The sequence below is a fragment of the Hoplias malabaricus genome, chromosome 2 (genome assembly GCF_029633855.1).
Source record: "Hoplias malabaricus isolate fHopMal1 chromosome 2, fHopMal1.hap1, whole genome shotgun sequence".
NCBI lineage: Eukaryota > Metazoa > Chordata > Actinopteri > Characiformes > Erythrinidae > Hoplias > Hoplias malabaricus.
Window position 1 is genome coordinate 83,654,454 of NC_089801.1, and position 15,249 is coordinate 83,669,702.

At 42.9% G+C, this 15,249-nt stretch overlaps 1 protein-coding gene across 1 annotated transcript in view; it reads left to right on the plus strand.

Annotated features, from left to right (window-relative positions):
* The first annotated feature begins 7,358 nt into the window (after nucleotides 1-7,358).
* LOC136687442 (macrophage mannose receptor 1-like) overlaps nucleotides 7,359-15,249 on the plus strand; it is a 41,946-nt gene continuing 34,055 nt past the window's right edge. The window contains exon 1 of the mRNA XM_066661847.1: nucleotides 7,359-7,723. Within this exon, the coding sequence (XP_066517944.1) occupies nucleotides 7,456-7,723 (268 nt within the window). The 5' untranslated portion in view covers nucleotides 7,359-7,455. The remainder of the gene's footprint in view (nucleotides 7,724-15,249) is intronic.

Below are 15,249 nucleotides of genomic sequence, written 5' to 3' on the forward strand. Positions count from 1 at the left end.
TATTAAAACTTTCACCCCATGAATCTTTAAAGTTTACAATTTTCTTCATCAAAAAGATGAAAAATTCAGATTATTTACATTATTATTATTAACATTTGTCCAAAATAATCTTCAGGCTTGAATGCCATCACATCCTCACAGAAATGGACTGACTCAGGGACCTAAAAACTTAACATCAAAAACAGGCTGTTGTCACTGAACATGTCTGGAAGGGATTTTATGCAAAGTGTGTTCTGGTGAAACAGATGATCAGTTGTTTCTGAGGTAAAGAGGAAGGGATGGAGATATCAGAGATAAGAGAGAAGACAGAGGGAAAGAGAGATAGTCACTGGGAGACGAAAAACATGGTATGTGTGTAACACCATTATTGTTCCTGTTAAAATACATGTGTAAATGCATTACAGAGTTTTCATGGCTGAATATTTTTTTTTTATTAAACATTGTTCCCATTCATTCATCCACCATCTGCTTCAGAGGTCCACATTCTACCAGTCAATGCTTTTCTACAGAGATGTTACAGCTTGTGTCCAGAGTGGGTGAACACTAAAGACTCACTTCACTAACTTTAAAACTTATACTTACTTTTGGACATTGTGGACGTTTGATCATTTATTTAGTTCTAATGGACATAAGGTGGTCATTGTTGTCTTTGTGCTGGTAGATGGAGATATGCAAAGCATCTCAGAGCAGAGCAGAGTATCTGCTGATAACATCTGTGACTAATTTTAATAAAAAGTTTCCTCTGTTCTCAGAGAGTCACGTTAGCTGTTATTACAATAATCCAGACTTCATCATCAATAGCTATAAAAACTGCAGTCCAGGAACGTACATTCAATAAGGTAATAAATTCTGACAAAATCTCATTGAGAACTAACACTGTATGTGACTTAATTCCATTAAATCCTCTGGATTGCAGCTGGACTGGATCAGTCTGAAGGTTTGATTACAAACACAGTCAACTCTTGTCACTGAGCGTGTGATAAAGGAATTCATGCAAAGTGGCTTTCCCTGGAACAGACAAAGGCTCAGACCTATATGTGATGTAAATGAAGGTGTGGAGAGATCAGAGGTAAGAGAGAGAGGATAGAGAGAGATACAGAGTCACAGGGAGAAGAGAAGACGACAGAAGTGGATGCAGAGAGGAGAACAGAACCAACACCGAGGTAGGATTCATGTTTCATTAACATTAACTCAGAGCTAAAGAAGCTGCTCTAGTCTTCTGCTGGGGTTAGGCAAGGCAAGGCAAGGCAAGGCAAGTTTATTTATAGAGCACCTTTCATACAGAAGCAATTCAAAGTGCTTTACAGAAAAAGAAATTACATTAAAAGCCAGAGTAAAATCATAAATTCCAATAAGACAATTACATAAAAAGAGTAAAATGATTAAAATGATTAAAACAATTTAAAATGACAATAAATGAAAAGAAATAAAAGAAATAAAATGCCGTTACAGAAAAGTGCAGAATATTTTAAACTGAGCTGTAAGCCTGCTCAAACAAGAGAGTTTTAAGTCTTGATTTAAATGTGTCTAACGTTGGGGCACTTCTAATATTCTCAGACAGCTGGTTCCATTTAAAAGTGGCATAGTAGCTAAATGCTGCCTCTCCATGTTTAGTTTTGACCCGAGGCAGGACTAACTGACTAGTTCCTAAAGATCTGAGATCTCTGCTCGGCTCATATCTCTGTAGCAGATCTGATAAATACGCTGGTCCTACCCCATTGAGACATTTATAAACCAGTAATAACACCTTAAAGTCTATTCTATAACAGACTGGTATCCAGTGTAAGGATTTGAGGATGGGGGTGATATGATCTCTTCTTTTGCTCCGAGTGAGAACTCTGGCAGCTGCATTTTGAATCAGCTGAAGCTGTTTAATGGTCTTTTTTGGAAGTCCAGCTAAGAGACCATTACAGTAATCAATCCTGCTAGAAATAAAAGCATGGATAAGTTTCTCTAGGTCTGGTTTAGTCAGAAAATCTCTAATCTTACTGATGTTCTTAAGATGGTAAAATGCTGATCTAGTAACCGCTTTAATATGACTACTAAAACTGAGATCTGAGTCCATTGATACACCAAGGTTGCGAGCCAGTTCTTTAGATTTGAGGGCTCTCGAGTCCAGATACGTAGCCAATCTTTGTCTCTCAGTGCTATTCCCAAATAGTATAATCTCAGTTTTATCTTTATTCAGCTGCAGAAAATTGTGTCCCATCCAGTTTGTGATGTGTTCAAGGCACTTGCTTAATAAGTCAACTGGGCCAGAGTCGTTTGGGGACAGGGCCATGTAAATCTGAGTATCATCTGCATAGCTGTGATAGGACAGCCCATAGTTCTGTAGAATCTGGCCAAGAGGAAGCATATATAAATTAAATAAAAGTGGACCAAGAATAGAGCCCTGGGGGACACCACAGGTTACTGGCATGTTCTCTGAAATATTATTTTCTATTTCTACAAAGTAGTTCCTGCCTTCCAGGTAAGAAATGAACCACTTCAGGACTGTTCCTGAGAGTCCAACCCAGTTTGCGAGTCTATCTATAAGAATCTTATGGTCAATGGTATCAAAGGCAGCACTAAGGTCAAGAAGTAATAGAAGAGATACCTTTCCAGCCTCTGTATTTAAGCGGATGTCATTAATTACCTTGATTAGAGCAGTCTCAGTGCTGTGATTAGACCGGAACCCGGACTGGAATTTGTCTAGGCTACTGTTTATGGACAAGAAACCAGTGATTTGCCTGAAAACTATTTTCTCAATGATTTTGCCCATGAACGGTAGATTAGAAATTGGCCTGTAGTTACTTATCAGAGAAGATTCTAAATTTTTCTTTTTTAGAAGAGGCTTTACAACTGCAGTTTTTAGTGAGCTCGGAAAAACCCCCGACATGAGTGAGGTGTTTACAATGTGGAGTATGTCTGGTGCTATAGTGTGAAACACACTCTTTAAAAAATTGGTTGGTAGTGTGTCAAGACTGCAAGTGGATGATTTGAGATGATTAACTGTGTCAGTTAAAATATTACTATCAACAGTACTGAACTCTGACATTTTAACTAAGGAGTTTTTATGAGGTGATGGAGAGGGTACAGACTCATTGTTGGATATAGATGTACTAATCGCTTGTCTGATATTCTGGATTTTAGTGTTAAAAAAGAATGCAAACTCATTACATCTCTCAGTTGATACTAATTCAGGGGCCATTGGTGTGGGTGAGTTAGTAAGTCTGTCGACCACGGTGAAGAGGATTTTGCTGTTGTTAGTGTTATTGTTGATGATACTAGAGAAATAGGATTGTCGTGTTTTGCATATTGTCGCGTTGTATTGACGTAGCCTATCTTTGTAGATTTCTTTGTGAATATGAAGACTTGTTTTACGCCATCTGCGTTCTGCCTTGCGACACTCCCTCTTTTGGATTTGAACAACAGAAGCATTTCTCCATGGTGCTTTCTGTTTGCAAGACAAGGCCTTCATTTTAACTGGCGCAATCTCATCCATTACACTGACAATTTTTGTATTAAAACTATTCAGCAAATCATCAACAGAGTTGGATCGTTCACATGGTGTAGTGCACAATTTACTCATGAAAAGTGTAGCTGTGCAGTCCTTTATAATCCTTTTCTTGACACAAACTCTTCTATCTCTGATGACTGGTGAGGCCCACATATCAAAGAACACACAGTAGTGATCTGACAGTGCGACGTCCTTCACAGTCACTGATATGTTGAGACTCTTTGAGATAACAATATCCAGCGTGTGACCATGACAATGAGTACTCCCTGTAACATGCTGTGAAAGACCAAAAGAGTCCAATATGGCAAGTAGTTCCTTGGCAAAACAGTCCTTGGGATTGTCGATATGTATGTTAAAGTCACCAGCAATAACAAAATGGTCAAAGTCTGTAGAAATAAAGGACAGCATCTCTGTAAATTCATCAATAAAATTAGCGCTGTACTTCGGAGGCCTGTAGACAGTTACTAGTAATATCTGTGGTGTCCCTTTCAAAACTACACAGAGATTCTCAAATGTTGTGAAGTCTCCAAATGATAACTGCTTGCACTGAAAAGAACCATGGAACAAAGCAGCTAGACCTCCACCTTTTCTGCTGGCACGAGATGCATTTAAAAAATGAAAATCTGGAGGAGCCGACTCCAATAAAACAGTTGCAGCACTACATTCATTTAGCCAAGTCTCAGTTAAAAGAATAAAATCAAGCCCATGTGCTGTAATAAAATCATTAATTAAGTGTGATTTGTTTGTGAGAGATCTGATATTTAGAAGAGCTAACTTAGTAACTTGTGCACTTTGCCACAGAATCTCTGTTTCACATTTTATTTGCTGTAGATTGGCTACATTCACAGAATCTGACCTGAACTCTCTGTTCTTTCTCTCTCTGATAAGTACTGGAATGGGAGAGATTACAGGCATCAAAGGTCCAAGCTTGTTTTGAAGACATGTACTGCTGACATCATCACTGCAGCAGCCAGGACCCGCAAAACATCACTTTTCTTTGCCCTTATCAGCTGACGAAGCTGTGTGAAGCTCCTGCTGGCGATGGGGCCGTGAGCGAAGCTGCCTTTCCGGGGGTTGAGGAGCTTGTCTTTTCCGTTGAGGTGCTCTAGGTGGTGATGGAGTGTGATTATTCTTAGGGGACAGTCTGGGGGACTGCAGTGGAGAAGTGGCAGTAGATGATGGTGGAGTAGAAGCTGGGGTGGTTCTTCTTTGCACCTGAGGGCTGGCTGACAGGGAAAGTGACAGCCTTGTCCCAGCCGAAACCAGCTTCTCCATGGCTGCTGGGAGGTTCAGGTGGGGTGATGTGGGGGGGGAGATAGAGGACAAGGAGGATTCCTCTTGGGGTTTTGGTGTCTCTGGCAGCTGATAGAGTTGGTCATTGCCACTCATGTCCAGTGTCTGCTGCTCCCTCAGGTCGTCCTCAGTGGAGAGAGGATGTTCCGGCTCTGACATGGTGTCATCAGCTTGTACAGGAGAGTTCCTGGATGTTGATGCTGATGCGCCACCCCCAAGAGAAGTAGATAGATTGCACACTGAGAAAATGAGATTGTCTGTCAGAAGTTTAACACCCCTCTTGTTTGTGTGCAGTCCGTCTCTCCTAAAAAGTTCTCTCTTCCCAAAAAACAAGTTAAAATTGTCAATGAAGTTCAGTCCATTTGACCTGCAGCTGTTCTGTAGCCATGTGTTTAATCCCAGTAACCTTGAGAACATATTGGTGCCTCCTGCAGGTAGAGGTCCACTGATGAAAAATTGTATGTTGAACCTACTGAGTGTGTTAATGAGGTCATTAAAGTCTCTTTTTAAAACTTCAGACTCCTGCTTGATAGTGTCATTCTTTCCAACGTGTACAATAATCCTCTTCACATTGGTGTACTCAGCCAGTACAGCTGGAAACTTTGCAGTAAGTTCAGGCACGGTGATGTTTGGCTCGCATCTCACTATGAGTTTTGGGTTTGTTACCCCATTAACAGTGTCATCTCCAAAGATCAGGGTGTCTGCAGTAGGTTTGTTAGAGTTTTGAGACTGACTGACACTTCTGGCACTTTCTGTGCTGTGTTCACTGCGTTTGTGATTCTCACGAAGGGCATGCAGTGGTTCAAACCTGTTTTTCAGCTGCAGTGAATAAGACCGGTTTTCTGGTTTGGGTCTGTGCTGTGCTCTCTCAGCAGCAGTGTTAGGTTTAGCAGCTGAAATCCCTGGACCAGCTGTGGTACCAGGAGTAGAGGACGAGACTACAGAGCTATACAAAGCACGGCGCTTGGGTCTAGCTTCAATCTCCACCCATTGCCCGTCTCTAGTTGTACTCACAGCAGTGTTGCCATTTACTCGATCCTCTGGTCTAGATCTGTGTCCCTCCACTGTCCGCTGCTCCGTTAGGTCCTCAGCCCACTGTCTGCTGCCCGTACTCCCACTCACTGTTACTCCTCGCGCAGGTCCGACATGCCAGTCCTTAAACTCTGATAACAGGTTCCGAAAATCCCTTTCCAAAGCTGACATTCTCTGTAGAAGTCCATAGCAATTCTGACAGCACATGTGTTGAACAAAATGAAGAGGCATTTCACAAGTTTCTTCTACTGTAGCCTGATGAAATATCCTGGTTGTTGGAACAGTCCTGGTTCCTAGAGCAATCACACTACTTTAAAAAGTATCAAAAGCAGAAAATGTCCAGTTTTGGCTTCGTAGTGCTGCTGATTTGTGTATATTTAAAAGCTCAGATACTCTATCACAGGAAAAACAAGTCGGTTTTGAAAAAATAAAAGGAAAGAAATAGAAGATAGCAGAGCTAAGCAGCAAAGCGTCTGAACGGCAAGGAAGCAGGAAGCAAGAAAAAAGTTAAGTTTTCATAGTGGACACTGGATAAAGAGAAAGTTCTACATAGTGACCCAGTTACTGTGAGGTACACACTCCAAAAGAACTGGAGAATCACTCTGAGGAACATCACTGAACTACACTGAGAAAAATCTACAAAAACCCTGTTTTTCAGAAAATTAAGAACACACATTTCAATGCACTAGATACATATACTTTGTGGTGTTAGTAAATACACTGAGATCTCAGAGAGGTTCTAGATATTACCTGATTAGACCTTGATCAAAAACTAACTACATTTCTCTTGAAGACAGAAATGGCAATCAGGTTTTAGACATTGTAAGAGCTAATGATAAACTTACTAAAATTATAATTATGATCATGTTGGACATTAGACACAATCTCCAAACTTCTCTGTAGATATTCTAACAACACCATGAGAATGTTACTAAAATTCACAGCTCCTCGCTGTATTTAAAAAAGAAATGAAGCACAGGCACCGCCCGAACTATAATCTCATGACGCATGGGGAAAATGACATCAGAAAATGCACAAAACCCACCATTAAATATCCACAGCAGTGTTCACAGAGAACATTATCTTCAGTTCAGCAGTAGATCATATTGTACTAATGTTATATTAATACTTTTTCTCTCAGAAATGGATCTGAAGTGGCTTTCTCTCATCTACCTTTTCTCAGGTGAGTGTTTTCACTTCTGTTTGTAAACTGGGTTTACTGAGAATTGATTTTCAAAAAGCCACTGTGGTGAAGGATTCAATTATTAATGCAGAGGTGTCTGAGGGCTTAAAGGCCAACATTTTATTTTTTCAGTTCCTGAATTTGTAGATGATATGGTGAATTGTAGAATTTGAACAATTTGAATACGTATTGTTCTTGTAATTGTCCAGTCCTCATTGTGTCATATCAGTGAGAATCTCCAATGTCTGCTGATGTGAACATACCACTATTAATAGTGTCAGGACAGCACTAATAATATTATATTCTGGTTTTCATGATTTTCTCAGCTGTCTGTCTTGTGTCAGGGCACATTCCTCATCAATATCACTTTGTGAATGAAGCTAGAACCTGGACTGAAGCTCAGAGCTACTGCAGACAGAAACACACTGATCTGGCCACCGTCAGCAACATGGAGGAGATGAAGATGCTCAGTTCCACTCTGCAAAACAAAGCCACAGATTATGTATGGATCGGTCTAAACAGAGTGAACACTGGGAGATGGCAGTGGTCTCTGGGTGATGGAGATATGTACAGAGAGGGAGCGGAGTACAGGAAGTGGAGCAGTGGAGAACCAAACAATGCTGGAGGGAGTGAGTTCTGTGTTGCGATGCAGAAATATGATGGAACCTGGGTGGATGTTATCTGTGGTCATCAATACTCTTTTTTGTGTTATGATGGTAAGATCACACACACAACACTGAAAATCATATACATTTCTTAAATAACTAGGCCTTCTGGCCTAAAATGTATGTAGACATCTATTTGAATGGTTAAAAAATATCTTTCCCAAACATGTATTGGGCACCACCACGCTGTATAGTGTAGTGTTGTTGTCACTGATTTCTGCGTCCTGGTGTGGTATGTTATGCATGTGTATGTGTGGGTGATCACGGAGATTACTGCATGTGGCAAGGTGTCTCACGTGCAACGTTTACCGCATCTGATAAAAATTAATATACAGAGTATTTTGTGTGTCGTGCGCCGACTCCGAGTTCAGTTCAGGGAACCGCTGATCAATGAAGGAGAGTGTGTCTTCACACATGAACCCTCACGCAAGGAGTAGTGACTTAGCCGAGCGGGGCCTCTGACCAATTTGGGCTGTGCCACTGTTAGTTGACATTAATTTATTGTTAAGCAATTATATACATATAGTATGGCAGACAGCATACTAAAAAACAGCAGTCAGCTAAATTAACCATTCATTCGCTGTCTGCAGCTCTTTCAGTTCCCTCCAGTTAAGGGTGGTGGTGGGTCACTGGGCACAGGGCAGGAACACACCCTGGAGGGGGCAGCAGTCCTCCACAGAGCAACACACACTCACACATCCACTCACACCTACGGACACATTTGAGTCACCAATCCACCTACCAATCCACCTCCAGGACCCTGGAGCTGTGACAAAGACACTACCTGCTGCTCCACCCTGCACCCCATAAATTAACCACATAATTCCAAACAAATTTACAGCCTTTGGGCTTAGTCCATTTAATTTAAAAAGTAAGGATGAGTTTAGAGACCTTTAGTGTTTTCATCAGGTTAGTGTAGTGTAGTAAGGTACACCACAAATACATACATATAAATTTTATAATTGTTTTATAGCCTTGACCTTATTCAAACTCCTCCAACCTCTGATATTTGACTGAGTGAAATTAATTAAGATTTATAATTGGCTTAAACAATTAAAACATTAATAATTAGTTTGAGAATGAATAATAATCATGCTAAAATGAGTCCGTCAGGATTTTCAGGAAAATAACGAACAAATTGCAAACACTGTGATTTCAAATAATGAGAGTTTTATTAATAAAGAGAAGTATTTAATTAACATAGCACAACCTTATACTCTCACGGTATCACAGCAGGGAAAACCGATTTTGACCTTAAGGTGGGTTAGGCACTACTGTCTTGTGATTAAATTGTTGCTAACTAAGGTTAATAAATGGTAAATTGTAAAGAAAAAGTTTATTTAGACATCAGCTCCTGAAAAGGTGTTAAATACGCTAGCTTACTCGTCAGCCGTTTCACCGAGCCGTCGCGTCCTGCTGTTTAATCTCTGTGTCCCGGGGTGCTCTCGTCGTTCCCACGTGGTGAGAAGCAGGCCCGCTTATGGAGGATCTCTTTCCAGTCGATTTGAAGGCTTTCGATTCCGAGCTGAGCTGCGTCGATCGAGATTTCCCTTCTGTGGACTTTCACAGGCGTGGCTGGTTTTCCACCGTAGTGGAGCGGCTTTTTCAGAGTATTAGCTAGTCTCGTTGTTCAGCTTTCCAGGATTGATGTCTTCAGGAATCAGCTTATAACGTTAATATATCTGTTATCGATTACTCAAACGGTTGATACCTTACTTTGGCCACAAATAAGTTTCACCCGCTTTGATCACTCGTGAGATCACACTTCGATAGGTAATAAACATAAACAAGATTAAAAGAAAAGAAAGATATTCAAATTACTCGACGTATTAGTAAAACTTCATACTCTTAGCTAATTTCGAGACGTCTCTCGTAAGCTTTAAATAAAGTCTCTGAGTTTTTCTTTTGTTTCGTCGTCATCGTGGAGAAGAGAGTGTTTGTTGTTCAAAGTTTCTCGTAGGCGTCCTCTCTTTTCCGCTTTCTTTCGTGGTCCGTTACTTCTGTAGAGTCCTCGCAACTCTTCAGAACTTCGAACTGACTTGCGTTAGGCTGTTCTCTGTTTTCAAGGCTGGCGCGGTCACGCCTTAACGGGAGGAGTCCTCTTTCTGATTGGACACAAATTCAGTCTCACGTGACTCTCGCTAGGGGGAGAGAGTCGAAGGGGGTTTGAATCATTGATTCACACATAAAGAATATGAATTTCTCGTATCAAAATTCTTATACCCGTTATCAACATATAACAATGAGTACATTGGACTATTAACATCAGACAGTTACATAAGGTTTCATCTTTACGTCCCATTTATGATGCTATGCTGGGAAAGAATATTAATTCGTTTAGTCCTATTCAGAGGTAGGATTTCTCTTCATGATAGGAACAGTCCATAATATACAACATTTCATTAGGAGATAGGCATTCATCTGAGGGTACAGAAAGTGACATTAATATATAGGTTTAATACACAAATAATCAGAGTTTGATTATTTTCCGCTATTGTTTTCCAGCGACTCCGAGCGAGGCGTAGTTTCGCCAGTGTCCATTTGGTGTCGCTGTTGATCCATGCTTCGGCGGGTGATTCACGGGGGTTCACTCGAGGTCACTTTTGGTTAAAACATTTGTTGGCCCTGTTTAGTGGGCTCGAGATAAGGAGCCGACATTTAGGTGCCATTGTCATAGACGGCCGTAAAAGCTCTCTTCTTTGTTTGAGGTTTCTGTCTCTTAAGAGCATTATAAAATAGGTTATCTCGACAGTTCCTGTTAGTTAAAAGAGAGATGGGGGGGTGTTGGGGCCATGTGTTGAAAGTGTCCTTCTCAAGTCCTTTGATGTTTCAGCTTATGAGTGTGCGTGTGTGTGGGGCTTTGCACCCCCGCGGGCACAAACAGTCCTGTGGAATGCTGACTTCGGGACCAGACGAAAGTCCTGGTCAGAGTGAGAAAGGTTTAATTCAAAACCTTTCATTTCATTATTCCTTCATTGTCCAGTATTCATATTTGGTCCATGCTCCACTACATTCCCCCCTTTCTTTTCAGTTTTATGGTTCGTCAGGGATCATGGAGCTGAAAAGAACTTTTGCTGTGGAGGAAGGTGAGGTCAGCAAGCATATTCAAACACATTTCCAGAGCTAATGTATTCCTATTAGTGTATGGGTGTATATGGAATGTGTATGTTTGCATGCTGAAGGGATACTAATTATTTAGGGGCAGGTCTTGTTCAAACGCAACCTCGAGAGCTGATTCTTCGACATGGCCTTCGGCTTCATATCTAAAACTTGGGGGTTCACCTCTCTGGGCTCTTTTATGTCTGACGAATTTGACCATTTTATTAGACCAAGTTTCTAACCTGCTCTGGAGGGCTTGAGTGCGTTTGAAATAGAACCAAGCTATACCAAAGGTCAGAAGATATCCTAATCCTACCAGGGTAACTAGTAAGGTGTCCGGGGTGGACCATGCATAGGTGACAGGCTGAACTGGCCATAGGGGTTGAGACGACAGTTCTCTAAGGGTGTTATCTATGGGGGTTAGGTCAATGACTTGGGTTCCCTCATATTCTAGGCGAGTTAGTGTTTTAGTATCTAGCTCGATGGTGTGTTTGGAGAAGAACTCTGAGATTTCTATGTCACTCTCATATTGGTCGGGGTTTAGGTGATACAGGGCCAGGTCTCCTACATGTAAGATTGCGTTTGCGGGGACGTCTACCCAGAAGGTTTGGCTAGGAAGGAGTACTCTTTCTGAGGTGTCATGTTGATCATAGGTTAGTAGGGCCTCTCTAAAGGGGGTGTTAACCAGCCAACGATTTCCAACAATTTCAGCTTGAGTGCTGGTTACCAAACGTCGGGGTGTGACGACTACCGGGCATTGAGTATTACTCATCATAGGCTTAAGGCCACAGATCCCATTTGCGCTGTCACGAATGAAAGGTTTGCTAGGGCACAAGTAGTGAATGTCTTTAGTGAGTGTGCACATAAGCAGATTGGGTACCAGGTATAGGTCAGGGTTATCGTCTTGGTATGCTACAAGAGATGTTGTTTTCACACGAACGTAGGCAGAATCTTGCCAGAAGCCAACGTTGACAACATCTTTCAAACGGTATATGTTTTCAGGCGCCATTATGGGAAGGTTAATAATGAATGCTAATTCTCGGTCTTGAGGATTAACATAAATTGGGATGGCGCTACCTAAGGTATAGGCTAGGTGGGCCTGGAGGTCGGTAACTACTTCTCGAGTTGCTGTGGATAAAATCTCCTGTACTAAGGATAGAGGCACCAGGTAGGGAGGAATTCTTGGCTAGGCTATCTACAGAGGAGCTGATTTCTTGTAGCATATCAGACAATAACATATTCACAAGCTGGATGTGGGCAAGGTCAAGTTGTACTACTGAAAGCATGGAGTTAACCGTCTGGAGCGTTTTGTTCAAGGCGACACTGTGAGCGTTGAGCACTACGACGGTGCCACGTAGGGTTTGCCCAATGGTTTGCAGGTGCTGCTGCTGTTTGTCTAATTGGGTTTTAATGTTCGGAATTTCCGTTTGTAATTCCCCTACTTGACGTTTAACAGTGGCTACATTGACGGCATTGACGGCGGACGTTCCGAGACTCAGTAGTGATCCCACAGTTGCAGCTGCCATTAGCAATCCGCCTATGAAGCGTTTAGGTCGTTTATTAAAACCATTTAGTTCTGATTGCGTCACGGTAAACTTTTGTAGCTGGCGGAGCATGTGAGTTACGTCTGCTTCAGCATGGCTGATAGCTTCCTCAGTCCATCTAACTCCATTCCGGCCAGTCTGCAGAGTGGTTATCGGTAGGTTTTTGCTACACGCTTCGGCGGGATTCAACCGTACAAATACTCTCTGGGTATGGAGGCGGCAATTAGTGATTAGCAGTCCCGGCTGGTCTTTCAGTATTATTCCTGAGTCAGGACCTGGTTCGATCACTTCAGGGAGCACGGCGGTTCCTAGGGAGCCGACGATCAGGAGAATGAGCAGCGGGGCCATCCTACTGGAAGAGATGCTCATGGTTAGATTTAGGGTATTTACGGCGAGTCGTTTAGACAAATTATAAAATTTTCACGATACCCCCCTTTTGATAAAATTTTCCTAGGGTAAACACTTTATAATAATTGACGATGAGGGACTAGGGTCTTGCACCCTGAGTGTCCTCAGTCTGGTTAGAAGCTCGTTGCCTGCTAAAGAGTGAGAGAAAAAGGGAAAAGGGATAGGAGAACTAAGGTGTGAGTAGAAGGTTATAGTTGTTTGTTAACTAACACCCTTCCTGCCTTTGGTTCTGTCGTTTATGATCTAACACAAGCGTTAGTATCCCCTACAAGTCCCATGGGGGTTGTGTGTGGTCGGATTTGGTTGCGGTGGACCCATTTGAATTCGGTACTGCCCCGAGCTTTGTTTATTTTGATCCTGTAAACAACGGGGGACAGTTTGTCTGTTATCTTATAGGGACCGGACCATCGGGGTAGGAATTTGCGGGCCAAATTCCCCCCTGTTTTTCGCGACCTTCCAACAGGTTGGACAAAGATGTAGTACCATACTTTGTCCCCTATTTGGAGTTCATCGTGGGATGCTTTGTGATCGTAGTACGCTTTGCGACCTTCTGCACTTCTTTCCAGTTTCTGCTGGGCAAAGGCGAAAGTAGCTTTGAGGTGTTTCTGCAGGTCCTCCATATACTGATGAGTGGTGTAGGCTACGGCTATGCTAGCTTCACCTGGCTGATATAACAGATGTAGAGGCAGAGTCATTTGTCTCCCTGTCATCAACTCAAAGGGTGAGACCCCGACCGCGTCGTGTGGGGTCGCCCGTATGGCCATCAGTACGAGGGGGAGTTTGACATCCCAGTCTCGTTGGTTTGCTGCTACGTACTTTTTCAGTATGCTAACAACAGTTCGGTTGGCTCGCTCTACCTGACCTGAGCTTTGAGGATGGTAGCTAATGTGAAGGCTGGCTTTTACTCCTAAGAGTTGCCAGAGCTGCTGCATGACCTCAGCGGTGAAATGTGTCCCTCTGTCGGAGTCGACACGGCTGGGTAGGCCAAACCGTGAGAAGACATGGTTCATCAGTAAGTATGCAGTGGTTAGCGCTGTGTCATTCGGTGCGGGGAGGCATTCTACCCATTTAGTGAATGCACACGTGACTGTGAGGAAGTACTTGTTACCTCTTACTGTTCGAGTGAGTGGTCCAACCCAGTCTATCTGGAGGTTTGACAAAGGGAAGGATAATCCCTTCTTTTGCAAGGGGGCTCTATGAAGAGGATTCGAGGGTTGAAATTGGCAACATACCAGACAGCCTTTAATGTAATCAGCCACATCTTTTACCATGTGGGGCCAATATGCCACCTGCCTGAGCGCATGGTGTGTTGCTTTGACCCCTTTGTGTCCCGCAGATGGGGAGTCATGGGCGTGCATCAGCATCACCCCCCTGTGGCACTGAGGAACCACGAACGTAGGTGAAGTGTGCGAGTCAGTGGCATGAACTAGCAAGTCTTTGACGACTTGGAGGGACGCTCTGGCGCCGTATAGGTCTTTAAGGCCTGGTATGGTGTCAAGATCTTGTGCTGCGATGGGATTAGTAGATGGGTCAGAGACATGGCTAAGCATTTTAGAAATTGATGGGTCTCGAGCTTGGAGAGCAACTAAGTCGGCGTCCGAAAAAGTAGGGTTAATAGAGACAATGGTAGTTTTGGCATTGTCAGGCGACGCCTTCGTTACAGTTCGAGACCGTGTGACAGCTAGGACTTCGATGTCGGGTGGGTTTGGAAAAAGGGAGGGATCGAATGTCCACGATGTGCCTTCGCGGGCCCCTTGTTTGGCTAAGCTGTCTGCTTGATCATTGAATTCTTTGTCATCTCCCGGGACTCGGGAGTGACCCTTCACTTTCTTCCAGTAGATCTGCAGGTCATGTGTGTCTACCAAGTGTTCGCATGCCGCGAAAAGCTCTTTGTGTTTAACTGGCTTTTTGTTTGACGTGGTGTAGTTGTTGGTTTTCCACAGTCTCAAGTGGCATGTGAAGCTTAGGCGCACGTAGTTGGAGTCTGTGCAGATCACCAACGTTTTTACGCTTTTCTGGACCGCAGACTGGATTGTGATGAGAATTCCTGCTATTTCAGCATATTGGGAGGACTGAGCACCCAATTTGAAACTTAGGGGTTCGTGAGGCCATCCGTTTATTTCGATAATCCCCACCCCTGCCATCAGGGTGTGTTCTCGGCGGAACGAACAACCATCTACATACGCAGTGACAAGGTCCTTGCATGTGTTAGGATCGAAATAGTGGTGGTTAGCCACGGTGGGTAAGAGGGTTTCTGGAGTTTGTGGTACTTGGGAAGGAATGTTTCCTTCGCATTGCCTGCAAGAAGCAAGGCCTGTGCCAAGGGGGCTCTTGTAGTTTTGCGCATAACGTACCTCTAAGTCAAAGCTTTGGAGAGCCATTAGCCATGATGCTACTCGAGCGTTAGTTACTACACCCTCTCGAATTCGTTGGCTGTTTAGGAAAGTGACTGGTTGATGATGAGTTTCAACAATCACCTTCTGACCACCTAGGTAGTTGGAGAAATGTTTGACTGCCCACACTGTT